The sequence below is a fragment of the Nicotiana sylvestris genome, chromosome 5 (genome assembly GCF_000393655.2).
Source record: "Nicotiana sylvestris chromosome 5, ASM39365v2, whole genome shotgun sequence".
Classification (NCBI taxonomy): domain Eukaryota; kingdom Viridiplantae; phylum Streptophyta; class Magnoliopsida; order Solanales; family Solanaceae; genus Nicotiana; species Nicotiana sylvestris.
Genome location: NC_091061.1, coordinates 89,909,257 through 89,928,887, shown reverse-complemented (window position 1 = coordinate 89,928,887; position 19,631 = coordinate 89,909,257). Strand labels below are relative to the sequence as shown.

General features: G+C 35.9%; 2 protein-coding genes across 7 annotated transcripts; both read right to left on the bottom strand.

Annotated features, from left to right (window-relative positions):
* Window positions 1–3,994: 3,994 nt before the first annotated feature.
* LOC104238718 (ATP synthase subunit delta', mitochondrial-like) lies at window positions 3,995–9,720 on the bottom strand. Its single transcript, XM_009793179.2, has 2 exons — window positions 9,324–9,720; window positions 3,995–4,751 (listed from the first exon to the last, which is right to left on the bottom strand). Exons 1-2 carry the CDS (start codon window positions 9,579–9,581, stop codon window positions 4,407–4,409), a joined length of 603 nt encoding a protein of 200 aa, XP_009791481.1. The 5' UTR covers window positions 9,582–9,720; the 3' UTR covers window positions 3,995–4,406.
* A 1,920-nt stretch (window positions 9,721–11,640) lies between these two features.
* LOC104238717 (COP1-interacting protein 7-like) lies at window positions 11,641–17,929 on the bottom strand. Of its 6 annotated transcripts, none has more exons than XM_009793173.2 (11): window positions 17,840–17,929; window positions 17,208–17,305; window positions 16,624–16,809; window positions 16,414–16,525; window positions 16,290–16,323; window positions 15,926–15,966; window positions 15,778–15,812; window positions 15,550–15,702; window positions 12,410–14,853; window positions 12,130–12,207; window positions 11,641–12,015 (listed from the first exon to the last, which is right to left on the bottom strand). In XM_009793173.2, the coding sequence occupies exons 2-11, from the start codon at window positions 17,276–17,278 to the stop codon at window positions 11,948–11,950; spliced, it is 3,222 nt and encodes a 1,073-aa protein (XP_009791475.1). In that variant the 5' UTR covers window positions 17,279–17,305; window positions 17,840–17,929; the 3' UTR covers window positions 11,641–11,947. The 6 variants fall into 6 exon arrangements, with proteins under 6 accessions (XP_009791475.1, XP_009791479.1, XP_009791480.1 ...); XM_009793177.2 differs by having other exon boundaries at window positions 12,130–12,204; XM_009793178.2 differs by having other exon boundaries at window positions 15,926–15,963.
* Window positions 17,930–19,631: the final 1,702 nt, after the last annotated feature.

The following is a 19,631-nucleotide window of genomic DNA, read 5'->3' as shown; positions in this document are numbered from 1 at the left end:
AAGTTGTATGTTATTATAGTTGTATTTAACTAGGTAGAAATAACGTGTGAAAGTTGTAAATAAGTTATAGATAAATTGTATAATATGTAATTAGTTGTATGAAATTTATTTTTACTATGTATAAATTAGATACAAAATATACAAAAGATATATTATATAAAATTTGTATAAAAATTATATTTAAGTGGTATTATATTATAGTTGTATATAACTATGAGGTGATAGAGGGTTTGGCAAAGGTGTCTTGGTCGACGTACACTGCTGTGCACTAACCAAAGCACCCAAGCAACCTTAATCATAGTCATACGACGCAATAAGACAAAAGAAATTGATGTTACCAATCAAGAGGAGCAATTGGGTTTCCTTTTTTCTTTTTCAAACTTGGGAATAATTGATTACATCACAAAAATTTCTGTTACAACCATGGCAGTAACATAAGTTCAACAGACAAAACTGCCACTATATTTCAGTAGTTACATGAGATGTAAGATCTCTTCGATTCTACCCTTGGTTATAAAATTTACGATCCCACTGGCCCTGTCCACACTGTGAAATGGTAATAGCCTTCTACGTTGTTCAGGTTGGCCTGGACAGCATGCATTAGCAGAATCATTCTGAATGCTTCCTTTGACTTTTCACTCAATTTCTTTGATTATTTTACTCGTTCGCAATGCCTCCTCTCCGCTCTCCGCCTCTCAGATTCAGTCATCTCCCGAATTTGCTTTGTTGCCTTAACACGGTATGTACGCATGTTCTACGCGTATATTTGTAGATGAAATGATCACACAATTTAACATGGTATGTGGTTTGTTACTGAATGTATAATGTGTCTGCATTTTTATGTTCAATTACTGTAACCTTTGGAATTTAATTAGGAGAAACTAAGTGGATTGCTTTATGCATTGAAATCATTTTTCCTGGTTCTGTTATATAATTTGCCAAAATTCATTGTTTTACGTGATTTGACATAGTAGAGAACAGGAGAATGAGATCATTGTTTTTGCTCATAGGTCTTTGTAGGGATGCAAATGAAATACATAGTATGGACTTTCTTAATTGAAGGACGGCCACGAGCGACTATCTCAGCTCTGCTCATATTCACATGCAGAGGCATTCTTGGATATGCTACGCAGCTACTGCCATTACCATTTTTAGGTTTTTTTAAAGAGATCGTATGTTTTTATATAAATCTATAACCGTACCGATAATTAGGGTAGGTTTTTTATTTTATAAAAATAAACCGAAAAAAATCGAACCGTACCGAATAAATTTTACATGTGAAAAATATATTCATATAGTAAGTTTAAAACTAATAAAGTATTAAATTTTTCATTGGATCTTGGAATTATGAAAACTGTTACAAGCCAATAAGTAATTAAACTCAAAATACTTATTCCTAAAACCTATTCTGCTACTTATACTTAAACTAAGCTATTTCAAGTATCTTTATTAGCAAGACACAAAGTATTCTAACGATTATGAGTAACAAACTACAATGTTTGAATATGTTTCCTTTTATATAATTTAGATTTATCTTTTTAAATATTTAATATAGACTTTATTCTTGAGTCCCAACTTGGTTAATATCTTTCCACTCGTGTGATTTATATTTTCTTTGCTTTTACTTGGTTTCTTTTACGTTGGTGTCGAATAGTTGTGTATCTATACTCTAGCCATCTTTCATGTTTTTTTAATTCATTATCCTTTAAACAGTAAAAATGTTTAGAGAGATTCGCTAAGTCCTATAAAAGAACGTACGTTATTGCATTCTATTTTTACTGGTGAATTTTATATGACATTTAAAAAATTGCCGAACATTAACCGAACCGTACCGATACCGAAGTGAAACCGACATGATTGGGACAGTTTCGAAAAATCTAATTTTGGTTATACATAATAAAATAACCGAAAAACTAAAATGATATAAATTTTATAAAATAATCGGCCGAACCGAACCATTGACAACCCAGACCAGAGGTGAAATGACCAACAAATATTATATACGCTCTTTGTTTTGTCTTTCCTATGAATAAAAGTTTCATTTTTAAGATCTACTCTTCAATCTGTAGTCATAGGGGATTTGGGACCATAGACCAACTGCATAGGACACCTCGGGTAAAGGAGGAGGTGCTGCTTTGTTGGATTTTGGTTTTGGCAAGTGCCTGTCCGCAAAACTATAATAAAAGTGGAATAAAGATAACCTCAAAGCTTTTGGGCTCACTGAGAATCTTATCAGATTTCTGATGAGTAAAAAACATGATTCTCATCCATTTTCGAAGAAATGAGTAAATCGTGAGCTAATAAGCAATGTATATAACTGGGTCGTATAGGAAGATTACTGTATTTTAAGGCGGAGGAAAAATATGGAAAGAGAAGAGAGAAAAAAAACAAAGGAAAATGGTGCAACTAAATCCCTTAATTGAAGACACTAATAATGGATTGGGAGCCTTTTAAGGTGGAATGTATATATTTTGTAAACAAAACTTGTATAGGTAGGATAATTTACTAAACATGAACATTTAGGGTAATAAAGTTTCCAATAGTGTATAGAAATAAAAAAATCCCTTAAATTAAATATAGGTAGCCCATACTTTTGTCCTCAGCTTTTCCTAGTGTTTATTTTATGGGAATTTGCATCTATACCCGATTTTTTGGTCACGTTTTAACTTGTGCTCGCTTTGCAAATAAAAATTGCAAGCGTACCCACTTTTTCACGTAACTTTAGCATACGGGGCTGAAGTAGCAAAGACAATCACGCAAAACTTCAGCATTCTAGTAGACGGGCCTGAAGTAGCAAAAATTGTTGAACCAAGTGTGCTGAAATTTTTGTTTGTAAATGCTGAACTTAAGCTTATTTGCTGAAGTTTTTGTTTGTAATTACTGAACTTAAGCATAGTAGCTGAAGTTTTGTTCTCTATTTGCTGAAATTTTTGTTTGTAATTGCACTAAATAAGCTGAAGTTTTTTTGTCCTGGATTCATTAGTTTTGTCATTAAGCTTTTTCAAAAACTTCAGCAAAAGATGTTGAAGTTATTTAGTTCATTTATAAAAACTTCAGCACTAAATAAGTTGAAGTTTTTTTGTCCTGAATTCATTGGTTTTGTCATAAAACTTTTTCAAAAACTTCAGCAGAAGATGCTGAAGTTATTTAGTTCATTTGTAAAAACTTCAGCACTATATAAGCTGAAGTTTTTGAAAAAGCTTTCTAACCTACTAGATAAATAATCAAATTGCTAACAGTATCTACATCATAAATTTTGAAAACAATAAACATGAAAAGAACAGAATTATCATGAAAAGAATCACTAAGTGTAACCTTAAACTTCCCGTACGTGAAAATATTCACAAATTATTGTCTACTAACTTACGTAATTATTTATAATTTTTTTAAAAATAATCTGATAAACATACTTATGGCAATCATCCCATGAACTAAAGTTTCACAGCAGCACCAACAGCAGCAGAAGAAAGAAGGAGAAAAGGGGCTGGAATTGTTTAAAAAGTGGGTAAAAATTAAAAGTTTTTAAAAAAGATAGGTATAGATTAAATAGGGGCGACCAAATAGGGCGCCCCGTGCAATTTTTACTTTATTTTAAGCCCATATATATGGGATGGTTTATTGGGGCAGTGTCTACTATTTACATCCGGTAGCCGAAAAAGTATATATAATTTGTATAATTTTTGTATTTAACATACAATATATATATATATACACAAAAAATTTATACATTTTTTCAACTATTTTTTTTACAGCGGCTATACAGTGTCATTTTTTCTTGAGTATTACATACCTGGAATATGAAGATCTTATATCTAATTCAAGCCTCATGAATCAATTAGGTCGGACTTGGAGGAGTCGCTAATAGTAGTTGGTGATTGTGGAAGTGTTAGGTAGGTCCAAAAGCCGCGTGTTTTGAGCAAGTGAATTATCTACTCTTAATTCTTGGCAAAAGAAAGCCCCATGAATGACCAAACTGAGACTTGGGTAGACAAAGTTAAAGAACATTTATTGCTCTACGGCATTTATTAGGTAGTAAAATATATGTTTCCAAAGGTTCTTTTAAGCTTCAATCTGTGAGGAAGTAGCCCATTTTTCGTCTACACAAAAATGAATTAACACAATTATGACGGCAAGAGAACTGGGAAGCAATGCAAAGACGACATCCCAAGCAGAAATGTGCCACTGAACAATTTCGACTAAACCTATTCTCGTAACTGCAGTTCAGGATTACGGCGACAAACCACGCCTATGAAGGGTATCTTGTCTCGGGCATATTTATTCAGGTGATGCAAGGCATAAAACAGGTACCATACCTCTTCCAGAAGCTTATACAAAAGGGTACAATCAAGCAGGCAGAAAGAAGGAGAAAGTATGCTGAACAAGGACAAACATAAACCTCAGCTTGTTTAGCCAGTAAGTGCAGCATTGAGCGCACTATGTACATCAACGCCAATCTGGGCTTCAGCTTTCTCTACATCACTTGATGCAGTGCTTAACTTTTGGGTAAATTCAGTCAGGCCCTTCTGAACCAAATTGGGATCAACGCGGTCAAGTGGTACGGCTTCAATAGCAATTATATCTGCAAAAGAATTTGCATGAACAAATGCAAACCCACCACTCACAAAATACTTGGAGACATCGTTGCCTTCATGAACTGATAGGACACCGGGCTTCAGCTCAGCAATTGTTGCCACATGCCCAGGCAAGACACCCATCTGTCCCGTAGTTGAGGGGATTATAACCATGTCAACCTGGAATATAATGCTAAAAGGATGAATTACCAAGCTTGAGGTCTATGCACATAAGCATATATTAAATCTGACACAAGCTTTCTCACATCCTTGACACATGTTGAGACATTGGATCACAAATTTACTCTGATTCAGGTTGGTTCCAGTATTTAATCTGAAACTTAATGGGGGCTAAAGTCAGCTGCTCCGATATGTTAACAACTAATCTGTGAAAATAACCACCTAAGCAAAATATGCCTAATTGAAAACCAAGTATATAATGGCACCAAATTTCCGAGCTGATGGTGACTGTTGCGGAGTTTATCACAAAAGCTATGAAAGAGATGCTTTTGAGAAAAGAAAAAAAACTGATGTTCCTCTAAAGTCAGAAATGAACTTAACATTTAGAGACTGATTTGGTGATTCTTCGTAGCATAACAATAAGTAGAAAAGTCACCAAATTTGTTATTATTTTGAAACCACTCTTGCACAAAGTCTTTCTCGAGTAGAATGCTAACACTCGAAGGAATTAAAAAGACACAACAGAAAATCCAAATTATACGAATGAAAATGTAGATTGTCAGTCGCTTTACCCAAGAATAGATGATTGCCAACAACCTAATCATCCCCTCAAAAGGACACTTCCCCCTGATTTCTGCTTAAAGCAATTATTATACAACATGAAAATATAAGAAGTTTCAAGTATACAACTTTCATGGACCTTAAATTTATTTACTAAAGATTTTCCTTCAATCCAATTGATCCCTGAATATCAAATTTATCAAGAGAAGCTACTTCCTTAGCACCAGTTCTCTCGACCCACTTCCCATTGCAGCATCCCCAACTTACTTTACTTCCCTAACCTTCTCACATGTCAATTACAGATATTTTAAAACTGTTTCAAACTAACTCCTATGTGAGACTGGATTTAAATTCTTTTCTTGAAACTCCAAATTGGTCAAGTGAGACCAACTAGAGGGAATATTGTGCAAGAAAGCTCCTTACTCTAGCTGCTTTCCTTCTCTTTCTTTTTTTCCTTTTTTTTTTCTATGTAGACCAAGATGGTTTTAATAAAAGATATTGACTATAAGCAGGCCTTATGCACCCTAGGAATCTAAGCCATTTTTTATACAATATGGAATTTCTTCTTTACACACAAAAAAAAAAAAGAAAAAAAAACGGAGAAAGAGAGTATTTTGGACTTTTAGTATTAACCCTCAATCTCATCAAAAGTTTTTTTATGCATCTCTCCATATTAATCAAAAGATACATGGACCAATAGACGGACAGTCTCCCATATCTGTTTTTTTCTAGCATCCATCTTGCCAACATCTCCGCCACCATTCTAGACTGCAATCATACTTCATAATAAGCACCTTCTTCCAAAGAGAATCCTCCTCGCATGCAGATCCCTCATCCATCTTGCAAAAGAGCTCGATTAACCATCGCTAATCTCTGAATGCCTAGACCCCCAACCCGTTCCTAGACACGGCTGAACAAGAGATTGTTCAGGATAAATATTTGGTAACAAAACTGAGGAGCCTGCAGTCAAATGAGAGAACTACCTAGAAGAGTAATTTGGCTCATAATAGTGGGGACTTGGAAGAGTGCAACTACGGCAGTGACTGGCTGGATCTGTAACTCTCTTCGTCCCTCCCAACATCCCTACTTTAGCTTACCTATCATGAATTAATTCTGTACCACAGCTTTGTCACCCCATTTGAATTTTCAAGATGGCAATCGATACTACAAATGCAAGACCGAATAATGGAGCTCCAACTAAGAATTTCTTAACATTTCTTTAGACTCAATGACTGTTAAGCCAAATCTGTAAAATGTTTGCTGAAACTCCATTATTTTTAGCAGTAAGATGTAGACACGCATGACAAACCTTAGTAGACACGCATGACAAACCTTAGTATACCATGAGCTTGAAAATTGAAGGTATTAAATATTTATGACAGAGGAAGTATAATTAGATGTTTTTAGTGACCAAAGAAGCAGTCAACAGCATTACGGAACAGAACTCATACACCAAGCTTCCCTAAATTTTGTCACGCCAAGCTATGGTTGGTGAAAGTATGGACAGAGTGAAAGGGGAAGGGAGAAATATTTCTAAAAACTCATGAGCAAGTGCCAAGCTGAAAAACAAGAGGTATGCTCAGTATATTAAGCATGGACTCCATGATCCTTATTTGTTCACCTTTAATAGATAAGATCGTGATCTTATCGTATGTGTTAGTGATTATATAGCTTGTATTACTGTCACAGCCAATTCACCAAATGTGAAGTTAGAAACAATTCAGAATTGTGAAATGGTAGCAGAACTTATCTATCCCAAGAATCCTCAAACGAATTCAAGGATCTTCATAATTACGACCATGTTAAGCTTTTCTAAAAAAAATTGAATTTATGTAACATCTCTAAATCATGAGCTACTTGACCTTCAAGGTAGATGCTTAGTACTTCATCCCATTTTAAGTGACAAGGTTTGAATAAGCACATAATTTAAGATATAAATTTGACAATGTATTATATTAGTGATGGTAGACATAATATTTCAGAAGATCAAGAAGAATGCAATTCTTCTTTTTGTTTTTGGCCTAAGAAGTATTGGGGAGATGATTTTTTATTCCTTCTCCATTTCTGAGAGTTGGGAAAGGTAAATATTACTATATTCTTTCTTCCCTCTTTTCTTCATCCCTGACTTGTTTATCTTATATATTCGATTAATCCTCCTCTTCCAATTCTATTGATCCAAGAACCCGATCCTAATGAAAGAGATGTGAGTGTCAATCATTCTCTCAGCATGCTCAAAGAGTGCTTTCCAGAAGATGGGGTAACCGGGCTCCTTTCACTTGACTGGTTAGTTAGGAGTTATCTTTTTTTGCACATCTTCACTCTTTTTCTCTTTCAAACTAGGAGGAGGACATAGCGCGATTCCAGATTTCCGAGGACATGGTCCTTGATAGGAAAGTGTGGAGGTCAAGCATTAGGGTTGTAGGATAGGGGGTAGTCAAGCATTTTTCCTCGTTGTACCGGCTAGTCTGATAATGTTTTATCTAGGATTGCTAGCAGTTTTTGTTGTGTTTCACCTTTTTATATATATATTATTATTATCATTATTATTATCGCCCTCCCATTTATGTGTTCTCTTACGATGCTAATATATTTTCTGGTTCTATTGTTGTTACTGATCTTGTCTCTAAGCCGAGGGTCTCCCGGAAACAGCCTCTCTAACTCTCCGGAGTAGGGTTAAAGTCTGCGTACACTCTACCCTACCCAAACCCTACTAGTGGGATTTTGTTGCGCTGTTGTTGTTGTTGTTGTTATTTTTGGTGTAAAACAGACCACAGTGATGATTTAGAATCGACTCTACAACTCTTTCCATTAAACATCCTTTCTGGCTCCCAGCACAAGCTTCGTGCTGAAGGTAATCAATATACCGGATATGTTACCTTCTAAAAAAAAAAGTCTTGAGGTAGCAGTTGAAAATTTTGTTTAATAGAGATGCATTACAACAAAGCTTAAAACTTGTATAGTTTAATGAACTTGAATTCTTCAAAAGTTTGTATAAAATATCAATTATTGTAACATCGTAAACATTTTGGGACGTCCAAAAGAAAGTCGCATGCAGTGGGACAGCATACAAGTTTATGACTTATAAATTATCTACTGAAATGCAAAGATAGTTAACATTTAGTGCTGAGCATTAAATTTAAAACACCAATAGCAATAAAACTCAGCCATCAACCAAAAAAAAAAAATTACCTAAGAGTATATAAAATAATTGATAATGCATCGTCAATATTGATTACACTAAAGGTTATATGTCTCTGTCATCTAATCTATTCTCTCTTTGCTGCCTCACTCAGCTTCCTAAGCGTGAACAGCAGTCTAGAATATAACCCCAAACCCAAATAAAGAAAGGAGATCAAGGGGCAGGCAAAAAGAAAGAAAAAAAAAGGCACAAAATACAGAACGAGGACAAAAGAAAAGATCAAATCTAGCATGCAAAGAGACCTAAAAATGTTAGAAACTATGGAAATTACGCTTCAAAAAATGCTATGACTGCTGTCTATGTTATTACTGCATCAGTAGCTAAGTCAACCTATCCAGGGAATCTCATTTCTAATTACGTAACTTTAAGCTATGATCATCTCCTTAGCTCCAAAATAGTAAAGACTACCAATCCACATTTCTATTTCAAGACATGGTAGGGATGAAAGAATAGATTTTGATCAGAGGAAAAAATAGAAAAGGACTATTGATAAGTCAGATATAAGCTCTGTCGTTGTCCAAATAATCAAGCAAACAGAGAAAATAATCCAAAACGTTGGTAAGAAAAAGCTAAAAGTTAAATATGTCCAGGTACAGTCTAGAGACCATAAACAAGTCAAATTAAAATAATAAATCTCCGGACATCAGTATTAGTGTTTCACATTTCCGTAGGGAGAACCAACACTAATCCATCTATCAATCAACTAAACCTCAATCCTAAATTAGTCAGCTATATAAATCCTCCGTATTAATTAATGCTCAAATTAGGAGTCAAAAAAATTGGAAATTTTTAAAAGGGAATTAGGAGTCAACCTCTTTACTGGAGAGTTCAGAAGAGTAAGGAAGGACGAAGTTGACTGTAAGCTTTGAGGGAATGGATGATGGAGTTGCGGGCCTAGTGGCCATGAACGCAGATGGAGTCTTTGGTGGTTCTACGTTGGGAATTGCTTTCCTCCATGCCTCCAGGAAGTTGGAATCTACAGGGGCTTCCGCCGCCAGGTCGGTCGAAAATGGACGGCGCCACCTCATCGTGGTGGCCCTAGATACGAGTCGTGAACCGTGTCGAAGCATCGCCAGATTAGGAAGCGGAGATGGAGATGGGCGGCAATTGCAAAATCTGGTCGGAGATTGGGAAGGAGGGACCTGGTAGTGGAGTTTACCGGTTTTAGCTGGTAGTTTGTATGAAATTGGGAAAGTGTAAAGGGCATCACAGGCCCAAGTTGATATGGGCCATTTATACACGTTAAGGATAAAATGGCACTAGGTGAAAACAGGGAGAAATTCAAAATTAGCCAGATTTACAACTAGTCGTTCAAAAATAGTCCAGTTTCAAAAGTAATCGAAATTTAGTCACTTTTTATATAAAGATAAATCTGAGCAAAAACACTGTTCAAAACCCGAAAAATACGCCAGTATATTATGCTGGAGTTCCAGCATAAGTATACTTGAACTCCAGCATATACTTATACTTGCTGGAACTCCAGCATAATATGATGGAGTTCCAGCATAAGTACACTAGAACTTCAGCATAATATACTGGAGTTCCAGTAAGTATACCAGTCCAGCATAATATACTGGAGTTTGGAACACCGGTGCTCCAATCTCCAGTATATTATGCTGAACCGGTCTCTATTGCAGAAAAATAGTGGCTATTTTTCATTGACTTGGTAAAAGGTGGCTATTTTTGAATAACCAATCCGAAAACTGGTTATATCGTGCTATTTTTTAGCCTTATAGTAGGTTTGGCAAAGACAAGTAGACAACCCCAAACAATTGGTATTATATAGCCAAATCCTAAAAAAACTACTCTCTTATATACCCTCTCAAACAATTTGGCACCCAAACCGTGTGCTTCCCCCTCTCCCTCCCCCTCTTCGCCGCTCACTTCTCTTCTTTTTCACTACCTCAGGTGGTATTCTATTTCTTCTCTTTCGCTCTCATGGTTTAGCAAAAATTCTTGCAGATTATGTAAAAAATCAGTAGAGTGAAAAGGTAAAGTTGATCTCACATCAGAGAAAATCAAAAGTAAAAACTAGAGAGAAAAATACATTTCAACTTTGTTTTTTTTTTTTTTTTTAGATTAAACGAGTGGGTGTACTTGAAATTGGTTGAAAATACCTAAATGAGGCTATATATAAAATTTGAGCAAGATTAGAAGTGATTTAGACTAGTTTTAAGTAAAAAAAAAAAAACAGACCTAAAAATCCAACTGCGACATGTATATATCACGTTGTATATCGTGTACGTCAGTGTATATCACACACAGGCTTTTAAGGACGTCTGTGTATATCACTTTGTATATTGTGTATACAACACAATTTTTTTAGGACACCTGTGTATATCACATTGTATATCGTATATATAACACAAATTTTCATGGATATATACAGATACACATGATATACATGAGATATCGCTGATATACATAGAGATATACACGGGATACAATAGGAGATACACATGTGGAGTCGTCTTAAACTTGAGTTTTCAATCTTAAATGTGTTATACAAAGAAGAAAAATAAAATTTTAACATACTTTTTTGATATAAACATTATTATGATGTTATACACTGTGATATACAAATAATATAATTATTATTGTATTATATATATTTGAACATACAGATAAAAAATTAGAAAAATAATTAAAAAATATTTGGAAATTTTTTCAGATACTACTGAAAGAAATGGAACCTAATTTCTAGGATGATGGTTGCTTTGAGAGAAGAGAGAGGAGGGTTTTAAATATTTTTTGCTATTGTTAAGGAAAATAATTTTGATGAGGTATATTCCTAGGATGATGGTTGAACCATTAGAAGAGAGAATAACTGTAAGCTACTATATGCCAAATCCCCCAGGTTAAGTTCACAAATGACTCTGATGTTAGAACTTTTGACCTTTGAGCAGCTACTTGACCAATAGGCAAAATTTCAAGTTTAACAAGTTTTGTTCTATTAGGCAAAATTTCAAGTTTAACAAGTTTTGTTCTATTGGGCAAAATTTTTGACTTTTGGTTTGCCCATTGATCAGGTGCCCCGCTTCAAAGGTTAAAAGTTCAAGATCAGCTTCTTTCAAGGTGAATTTAACCCAAAAAGAATCTACAACCAAGCGTGATTTAAATGAAAAAATGTAATCTGGAAATTTTAAGTAATATTTTTTTGCAATATAAACAAGAGACTCTTCTGTGTTCAAATCACAAACCAAATGTTGGACTTAAACTATAAAAGAAAATATGTTTGTAACAGCGAATCTACAATGTGCACGAGACAATACATTCTATTAGGTCTTGTCCCCTAACCCCCTCTCCTCACCCGGGCCAAGTAACTGAAGTATCTCTAGTTGTGCTCAAGATCAAGAAAAGCAAAAAAAGCTAAAGAAACTATCCATGTTCAGAAGCAACACATTACAAGTTTCAACTTTTAATCACACTATTTATCTCATCGAAGTTTGGCATCATTCTGTTTGCTCCCCTTCAATGCTGAAAGAGAGAAGAATGATCTTGTTGCTGAAACATAAAGTACCAAAACATTAAGGACAAAGAACATACGCATCATTATCATGTAATGTTACAAGTTATGGCAAGAAAGTAAGTCAAACTGGAATAGAAAAAAGTTGTAACCTTTTGTTGTAGTCACCGAAACTGAGATATGGCTTTCTTGCAATTTCTGAGCAGAAAATCTGCCTATACCATTTGCTGCTGCAAACAAGAATGTTCATTTAGGTTTATCAAATTAGGATAATGCACAAAAAATCCATAACAAAATGAACCACAGTCCATCTGAAAGCATTTTAACACTTGCATATGTGCAATGACTAAAATTAACAGACAACTTAAACAGTCAATTAGAAAAGACAGAGGGGCTTGAAAAAACAATTGATGTGAAGCAAGAACAAAATACCAGATAGCTCGTAGACTTCAGATGATGCCGACTTCTGTTGCCCAGCATTTTTTGCATGACGTGTAGCCTTCTTAACTAGATTGTCAGAACTTCTCTTAGTGAGAATCTTAGAATCCTCTGAATCATCCTCTCCTTCAGAAAATACAGAGGGGCTTAAAAAACCAGTTGAATTTGCATCGTTCTTACTCTTCCGAGCAAACTTCAGAAGACGCTTAAAACCTTTAGGAGTATCCTTCTGATAGACCATGGTTGGAGGATTCTCAGCACTACCCCAGTCAATAACGTCAGTTTCACTGTTGTCTTCGAGCAGCATTTGAGAAAGAGAATGACGAACTCGTGGACTTGAGACTCTTACAGGTACAACATCATCCAGAGATCCATTATTACAGAAATCACCATTACTTGGAATGGACTGATCCTCGTGTTCCTCTATTTCCACCCAGGCACTAGGTGAGATGTTTGGTTCTCCTTCAACCTTTGTTTTTGTTGTAGAATCTTCAATCAGTCCAAAATCATCCGTGTCATTTGGAGTAACCTTATCAAACCTTTCTGTGTTTTCACATATCTGGGGGGGTTTTGCCTGAGCTTCAGAGTCTTTATCTTCATGGACTTCTAAATCTTCAAGACCCCTATCCTGCAGTTGATTAACAGGATCAAATGAAACAGAAGCCATCTCTTCCTCTTCCATTTGAACTAAATCTACAGTGTCCGCCACACACTCTTCAGGCTGAGATGAAACTTTAACCTTTCTCACTGGACTAAGACCAGATCCAGTGCCTGAGCCCTTACGAAGAAAAGGCTTTGGCTCCTTTGATTCCAGAGGCACCACGCTACTTCTCTTTGTCACCTTGCTAAGCTTAGGTTTCGCTGAGGAAGCAGAATCTTCAGAAGCAGGCTGAACTTTGGATCTTCTAGGTTTGCTAGTTTTTGTCACAGTTTCTAACTTCTTTTCACTTACACCTTTAACGCTCTTTTTGGTATCATGCTGTGTTTCTCTCACGGTCTTTGGTTGTAATCTCTCAACCTTTGTAGCGGTTGGCACCGGCTGTGATATTCTGCGGGTAGGTGTAGGACCTGCAGGACTTTTAGCAGGTGATATCCCTGCAGCTCTTGGTGAAGGTGCAGATGACCATGACTTGCGGGTTGCTGGCAACGTTGAAGGTTTCAATGGAACTTTCTTTACGACTGCAGATTTAGGAGTTCTACTTTTGGGATTGGCAGGTTCAGACAAGTTCTTCACTGCTTTCTGTGTTCTCTTTATACTTGATTTTTTATTATCATTAGTTGCATTTCTTGAGACCATCTCCTCTTTTCTCTCATGAAGATTTTGCTGTAGTGCTTTAATTTGCTTTTTCTTCTCTCCTTGCTTCCTGGTAGTTTCACCACGAAGTTTCTCATCCCTCTTTTCTTTGTAATGATCATAGAAACCACCTCTACACTCGTTGGAAAGACGTTGGAGTTTGCAATCACTAGGTGCCAGGTTCTGGTATTTGGTACGCTTGGTTTCCATCATTTTCATCAGCAATTGGTTTAGTTCTGCTTCCTTTTTTCGAGTCCATTCAACTGAGGCATTTAATTTCTCACTTGTTTCTTCACACTGGTTAGGGAGAGACTCCTCTCTCTTTTCCTCAGGACTAGATGCTCTTTCTTGAGGTGTGTTTGATTTGCAATCATTGTCAGCAGCCTCAGCATCATAGCTTTCTGGAGTTGGGTGAGACTCTGGATTCATTTCTGAAGCACTCTCGATTTCATGATCTTCCAATTTATTGGCAGCTAAGGAAGCTACTGGATCACGAGAAGCAACATTTACAGGGTTAGCACGTTCACACACCCCTGAACTCCATCTTCTCAATACTGCTTTATTAGCAACTGAGACATTCAATGATGACTTTGTCTTCTGAAAATCTACTGTTTGACCTCTCTGTTTGCTTTCAAAAAGATTAATTGCATCTTGCACGCTTATTCTTTGTACATTGTTCTCAGATTTTTTTGAGGTTTTCTCACATTCTTCCCCGTCATCATTATCGCTTGCAGATTCATCTTTATGAGAGAATGACCTTTCCCTGGCAGGAAAGAAATTCAGACTCTTTATTGTTAAAGCAGTGGATCTTCGTGATCCAGAGCGCCCAATTTGGACTCTTTGCATTGGAGATGCAGACCTCCTTGGTGATGCAGATCTTATAAGAGTCCGACTCCTTTCCACCACTGGCTGTTCCTGCTCACTTGCTGATGAAATTTGCCTCTCAAGCTGAGCAGCTTTTGCAGGCGAGGCTCTATACTTCACAGCTGTATCTGACTGTGATGCTCTCGATGTCTTACAATCCCTCTCTTCTGGACCAATTTTCTCAGTCCTGACATCGTTGTTAGACAGAGATGGTTCTTTAGCAAGAAAAGCACCAGTTATGTTTTCCTGCTGCAATGCAACAATCTTCTGCAGACAGTTCCTAAAATGGACAGCACATCATCGGTCATTACCAGTTGCACATATTTCGGTTCGAGAATATTCAATTTCAGCTCATTGATAGGTGGAAGGAGCCTATTTACAAATTAAACTGCATATAAAAGAAATACATCCATTGCTTCAATTTTTCATTCCAAGGTCCTATTGCCCCAAGCAAGTGAACTCTTCCCCCTCTCCCACATTATTTCAGAAGAGTTTGGAGGAAGAATTTTGCAGTCTCTCCTTAACGAACATTTGTGCAGAAACAATCTCCAATCTAAACTGGTCAAACTAAGAAGCACTAAAGGTCTTCAAGATGGAATTTCCTTGTATGAGCAAGGGTAGCTAAGTCGCCTTAATTCTACAAAGGGAGTCTATCCTCTCAACCAAATGAGTCTCTGTCACTAGAACAGGTTGGGAAGACCTCCGATCAACACATTGACAATTCAAAAATACCCCTTCACCATTGGAGCACTTCACTTCCAAATTTCCTCTTACTATTAAGTTCTGTTAGTTGACCATTGAATCGAAGGGTAATAGTTTCTTCCCTAATATGATCACTCAAAGTAGAACAGCAAACTAAAAAGTTTATAGAAATGAAAAGAAATGGTGATAGAACATTAAAATTACTACATAATTTTGTTATAGGTAAAAAGAAAACCCTTCTGGCTTCAGGCGCCTTTCGTATCCAGTAGCTTACCTTAAGTCAACAGCTCCAAAATAGTAGGAGAACTTTTCTATGTTAGTGATATCCTCAAAAGAGCATTTGGTGCCAACAACTTTGTCAAAAATAGCAGCCAATTCTCCTGTTAGTGCAGCGAGCCTCAAGTCCATTGCGCGCAACAATTCATTCCTGTTAACCGTGAGGATTTTAGGAGATGCTAGAATAATTACAGAATTTAAAATTTCAAGAGTCTCAAGGACATACTTGGAGGCATCTGATGAAGAAGGGTGATCATCAGCCTGGATAGAAATCAGTAATCATGTTAGCTTCACATCATATAATCATCTATAAGCAATAATTTCTGAGAAAGAAAAAAAAAAGATGACTCAGGAACAGGGAGAGATCAAATTACATCAACTGTTGATGCCGCACTATTTGAGTAGTTGCTGCCTGCTGAAAATAAGAGAAAGAAGGATGTAACGTGCTCTGCGGTTCTTTTTTCTTTTGTGGGACATTCTATGAAGGGTAGATTGCATAGCCAACATAGTCCAACTAGTCTAGACATAATTCAAAGCGAAAAAGGATAACAACAACAACAACAACTAAACCTCAGTCCTAAACAAGTTGAGGTGGGCTATATGATTCCTTACTCACCATGTTACTTCATATAAACTCATCTCAGGCGAATAATGTACAAAACAAAGTAATAATAATAATAATAATAATAATAATTAAAAAAAAGAAGTAAAAATTGCTATAAGTTTAGTAAAACTAACCTGTTTCCCTATTCCCGACATGATTTTGGGGACCCTAAAAGAGTAAAGGAGCTTAGTATTCTGCTTGTCACATGTTTCTATGAAATAACTGAAGGGGCAAAAGGATGTTAAAAAAATAAAGCACCTTTGAATATAAAGAAACGTGAAACTTCCGAGCATCTTCAAGCTGTGATATTTCATTTACCATCGCCTTGGCCACATCGATTATATCTGATGAACTGATAATACGAAGAAATCTTGGGGGAAAAAAAGAAGGGAATTGCAGTGTGAGAATATGAACACTTAGAACTAATAAAGAATTAGTTTGAAGCAAATGATGCTGTCTGACTAAAACCTGATTAATGTGGATTTCGTAAACCATTTAGCATCACTAAGATTTCCCAGAGGTTTAAATTTGAAACTGGAATCTGATCCTTTGTAGTGCAAAGATTTGATTTTGGGAGAATGCAGCACTAATTGCTCCAGAAGCCCAGAGGATGCTGCCTCTACCTTTTTGTCATAGCACGTACGTGCCTCATACCTGCGTCAACATTCTCAAAAAATTGTTGAACAAGCTCATTTGTGATCCAAATTAGCATCCATGTCGAGTTCATTAATCATTTTTGTTAGTTGAACAAGCTCATTTGTGATCCAAAGTAACTCTATATACGACCACAACAGGTCAATTTAGTTAGTTGTACTTGGCCAATAAATTGTCAGCCTTAAGATCTTATCCACACTTTATTTTGAGTTTTTGACCAAAGAATACAATGAGTGAAAGATTGATCAAACCACTTAAAGATGTAATTGCAAGAACCAGAAGAAGACAAGAAGGAAACAAAGGTCAATGAAGGACCCTATGACATTTTGGTCAGATAAAGAACTACTACTATACTGTAACATGATTGAAAATAGTTTAATAGAAAACAGAAGTCTAACCTGCCCCGGCTTGGAAAAATCTGAAATTCAACATACTCAAGCAAAACATCAGCATCTACACCTCCCTCCATTTTGATTTCTCAAAAGTAGTACTCAACCTGGTGATACAAAACTAAATTACATTATCCCAATATAACAATTCTCTATAATCTGACAGAAAATTCATCACTTGCATTAAATAGAAACTTATCTAACATACATTGACTTCTATCAAGAATTCATTTAATTATCAAGAACAACAACAAAAAAATAGCTGTCGAATCAACACATAACCTGATCAAGATTTTCAGAAGAGAAGATAATATTGTTTAAGGGAACTAAAATTTAAGCAAGATTGCCTAAACTATTTCTTAAACAACCAAACAAGCAGAGCAAAATCAAATTCAGTGAAAGGTAAGTAAACCGGAATTGAGGTAACACAATGAAGACCCCACCAACCCACATTCAAAATCAGATCTACCAATTAAAATAAAAATCCAAACTTGGCAATTGTACAGCAAAAGGACCACCTTATGCATAAGAAGTCAAATGTCAAACATTGTTCTATATGCATGAACTCATATAAGTAATATTCTTGTGTGTGTGTGTGTGTAAAATGTAAAATGCAGGTGAATTGAAAGAAAGTAACTTACAGAAAATGAGCAGAGGACAGAAGAAAGATTTTATAAATTTGATGAACATCTCAATTCTCATGTATACATACTTTGAGTGCGAGGGAGAAGATAAAAAGGGTAAAGCTGTTAGCTGAGGAACAGTAGTGTGTGTGTTGATTTGAAAATATTAAGCATTTGCACCAAATCAAAACGCATATCATTGTTTTTAAACTAGGAATTACTACAAAATTATGATTAATTAATTCAAAATTCGAATTATTAGATTTAATTTGCTACCAAACGTTTTCTGAAAGTGCAAAAAGGATAGTGATCTTTTATTAGTACAAAAGAATGAAAGACAAAGAAAGCAGTCAATGTATGTTGATGTGTTTATTATTGCACCGAACTTATAGGCTCGTGATGTCACGTTTCTCTACTACTACTACTCCTATTTCTTTATTGATTTTTTTCAAACTTAGTTTGATTATTAAATTACTGAGTGCTCCTCTCGTCTTCATATTGTTTTTGTGATGTGATTTTGTTGTTATTACCTTTTCCTTCCCTTCTGCTTGTGGGTTAGTAATTTTTGTATTAGTGGCAAGTGTAATCCTTAATGTGTTGTGTTAAAAAGAAAGAAACAAAGCAAAATCCCATTACATTACTGTATAGGTCCAAATTTAGTAACCACGACAAAGAATTAGCAAGACAAAAGATGAGGTCGACCATGACATAACGACTAAAGGTCGTCCTCATAAAGTCGACACTAGAAGCGGGCAGCTAAGATAAGACAGTAACGATAACTTAAATTCAGAAGTAAGCCTAAAGAATATTTCATTGGATATTCTTTATGTTGTACTTTTTAGGATTTTTTGGGGAATATCCCTTATAAATAGTAAAAGATAGAAAAGAAAGTGGGATCTGCCTTTTTGAGAACTAAGAGATATAGTAAAGTTGAGCGAAGAATATACGAAAGAGTTGTCTTATTCATTTTATTCAAGCACATGTTGTTCAACCTTTATTCATAAATCTCAAGATCCCATACACATATTGACTGCTTACTTTTCCACGTCATCAGAGAAAGGAAATACCCAATCATACAATCATTGGGTGACAATTCCTTTACACTATAACCCTTGTCATTTCTTGCATTTATTACATATTTCGTCAATCATAGCATATTAAGTTCACTTTTTAATGCTCCTAAACTCTACTCGTTATAAGAGAGTTTTGTTCTATTTGATCTAGGATTTATTAAGTTCAACTGAGATTCACCTCCATTAACTTATTACTAATTGGTTTAGCATTTATTTGCTCAAACAATTTGGCGCCGTCTGTGGGGAAGTTTTAGTTAAAACTATAGTTCTTTCTAGATCATAAAAAAAAGGCATCTCTTCCACGTTTGCACAAACTAACGATGGCAGGAAAAGGAGATGCGAGACTGAAAGCTATAGCAAGCGTCACTATCAACATTTTGAACACCATCAACGAAGATGGCAGGGGAGACGACGAGAATGTGACACCAAAGGTTACGCCGGGGCGAAGTATTTCACCTCCCTCTCATGAAAGCATGACGGCTTCACGCGAAAAGGGAGACTCCACATCCACAACTGAAGAAGCACCACTAGCAGTGAAGAAACTACTAGAAGAATGGCTGACAATCACTCTAAACAATATACTCGACAGACCTGCTCAAAGGGAGAACGAAAACATCGCGCAAGCAGATATCGTAATAACTACTGGCGAGCAGCCCCTTCCTCAAACAGGTAACACTTAACCCACTGTGGATGCAGGTAATGATGCGCTCGCAGCCGTCCTAAAGAAAATGGAAGAA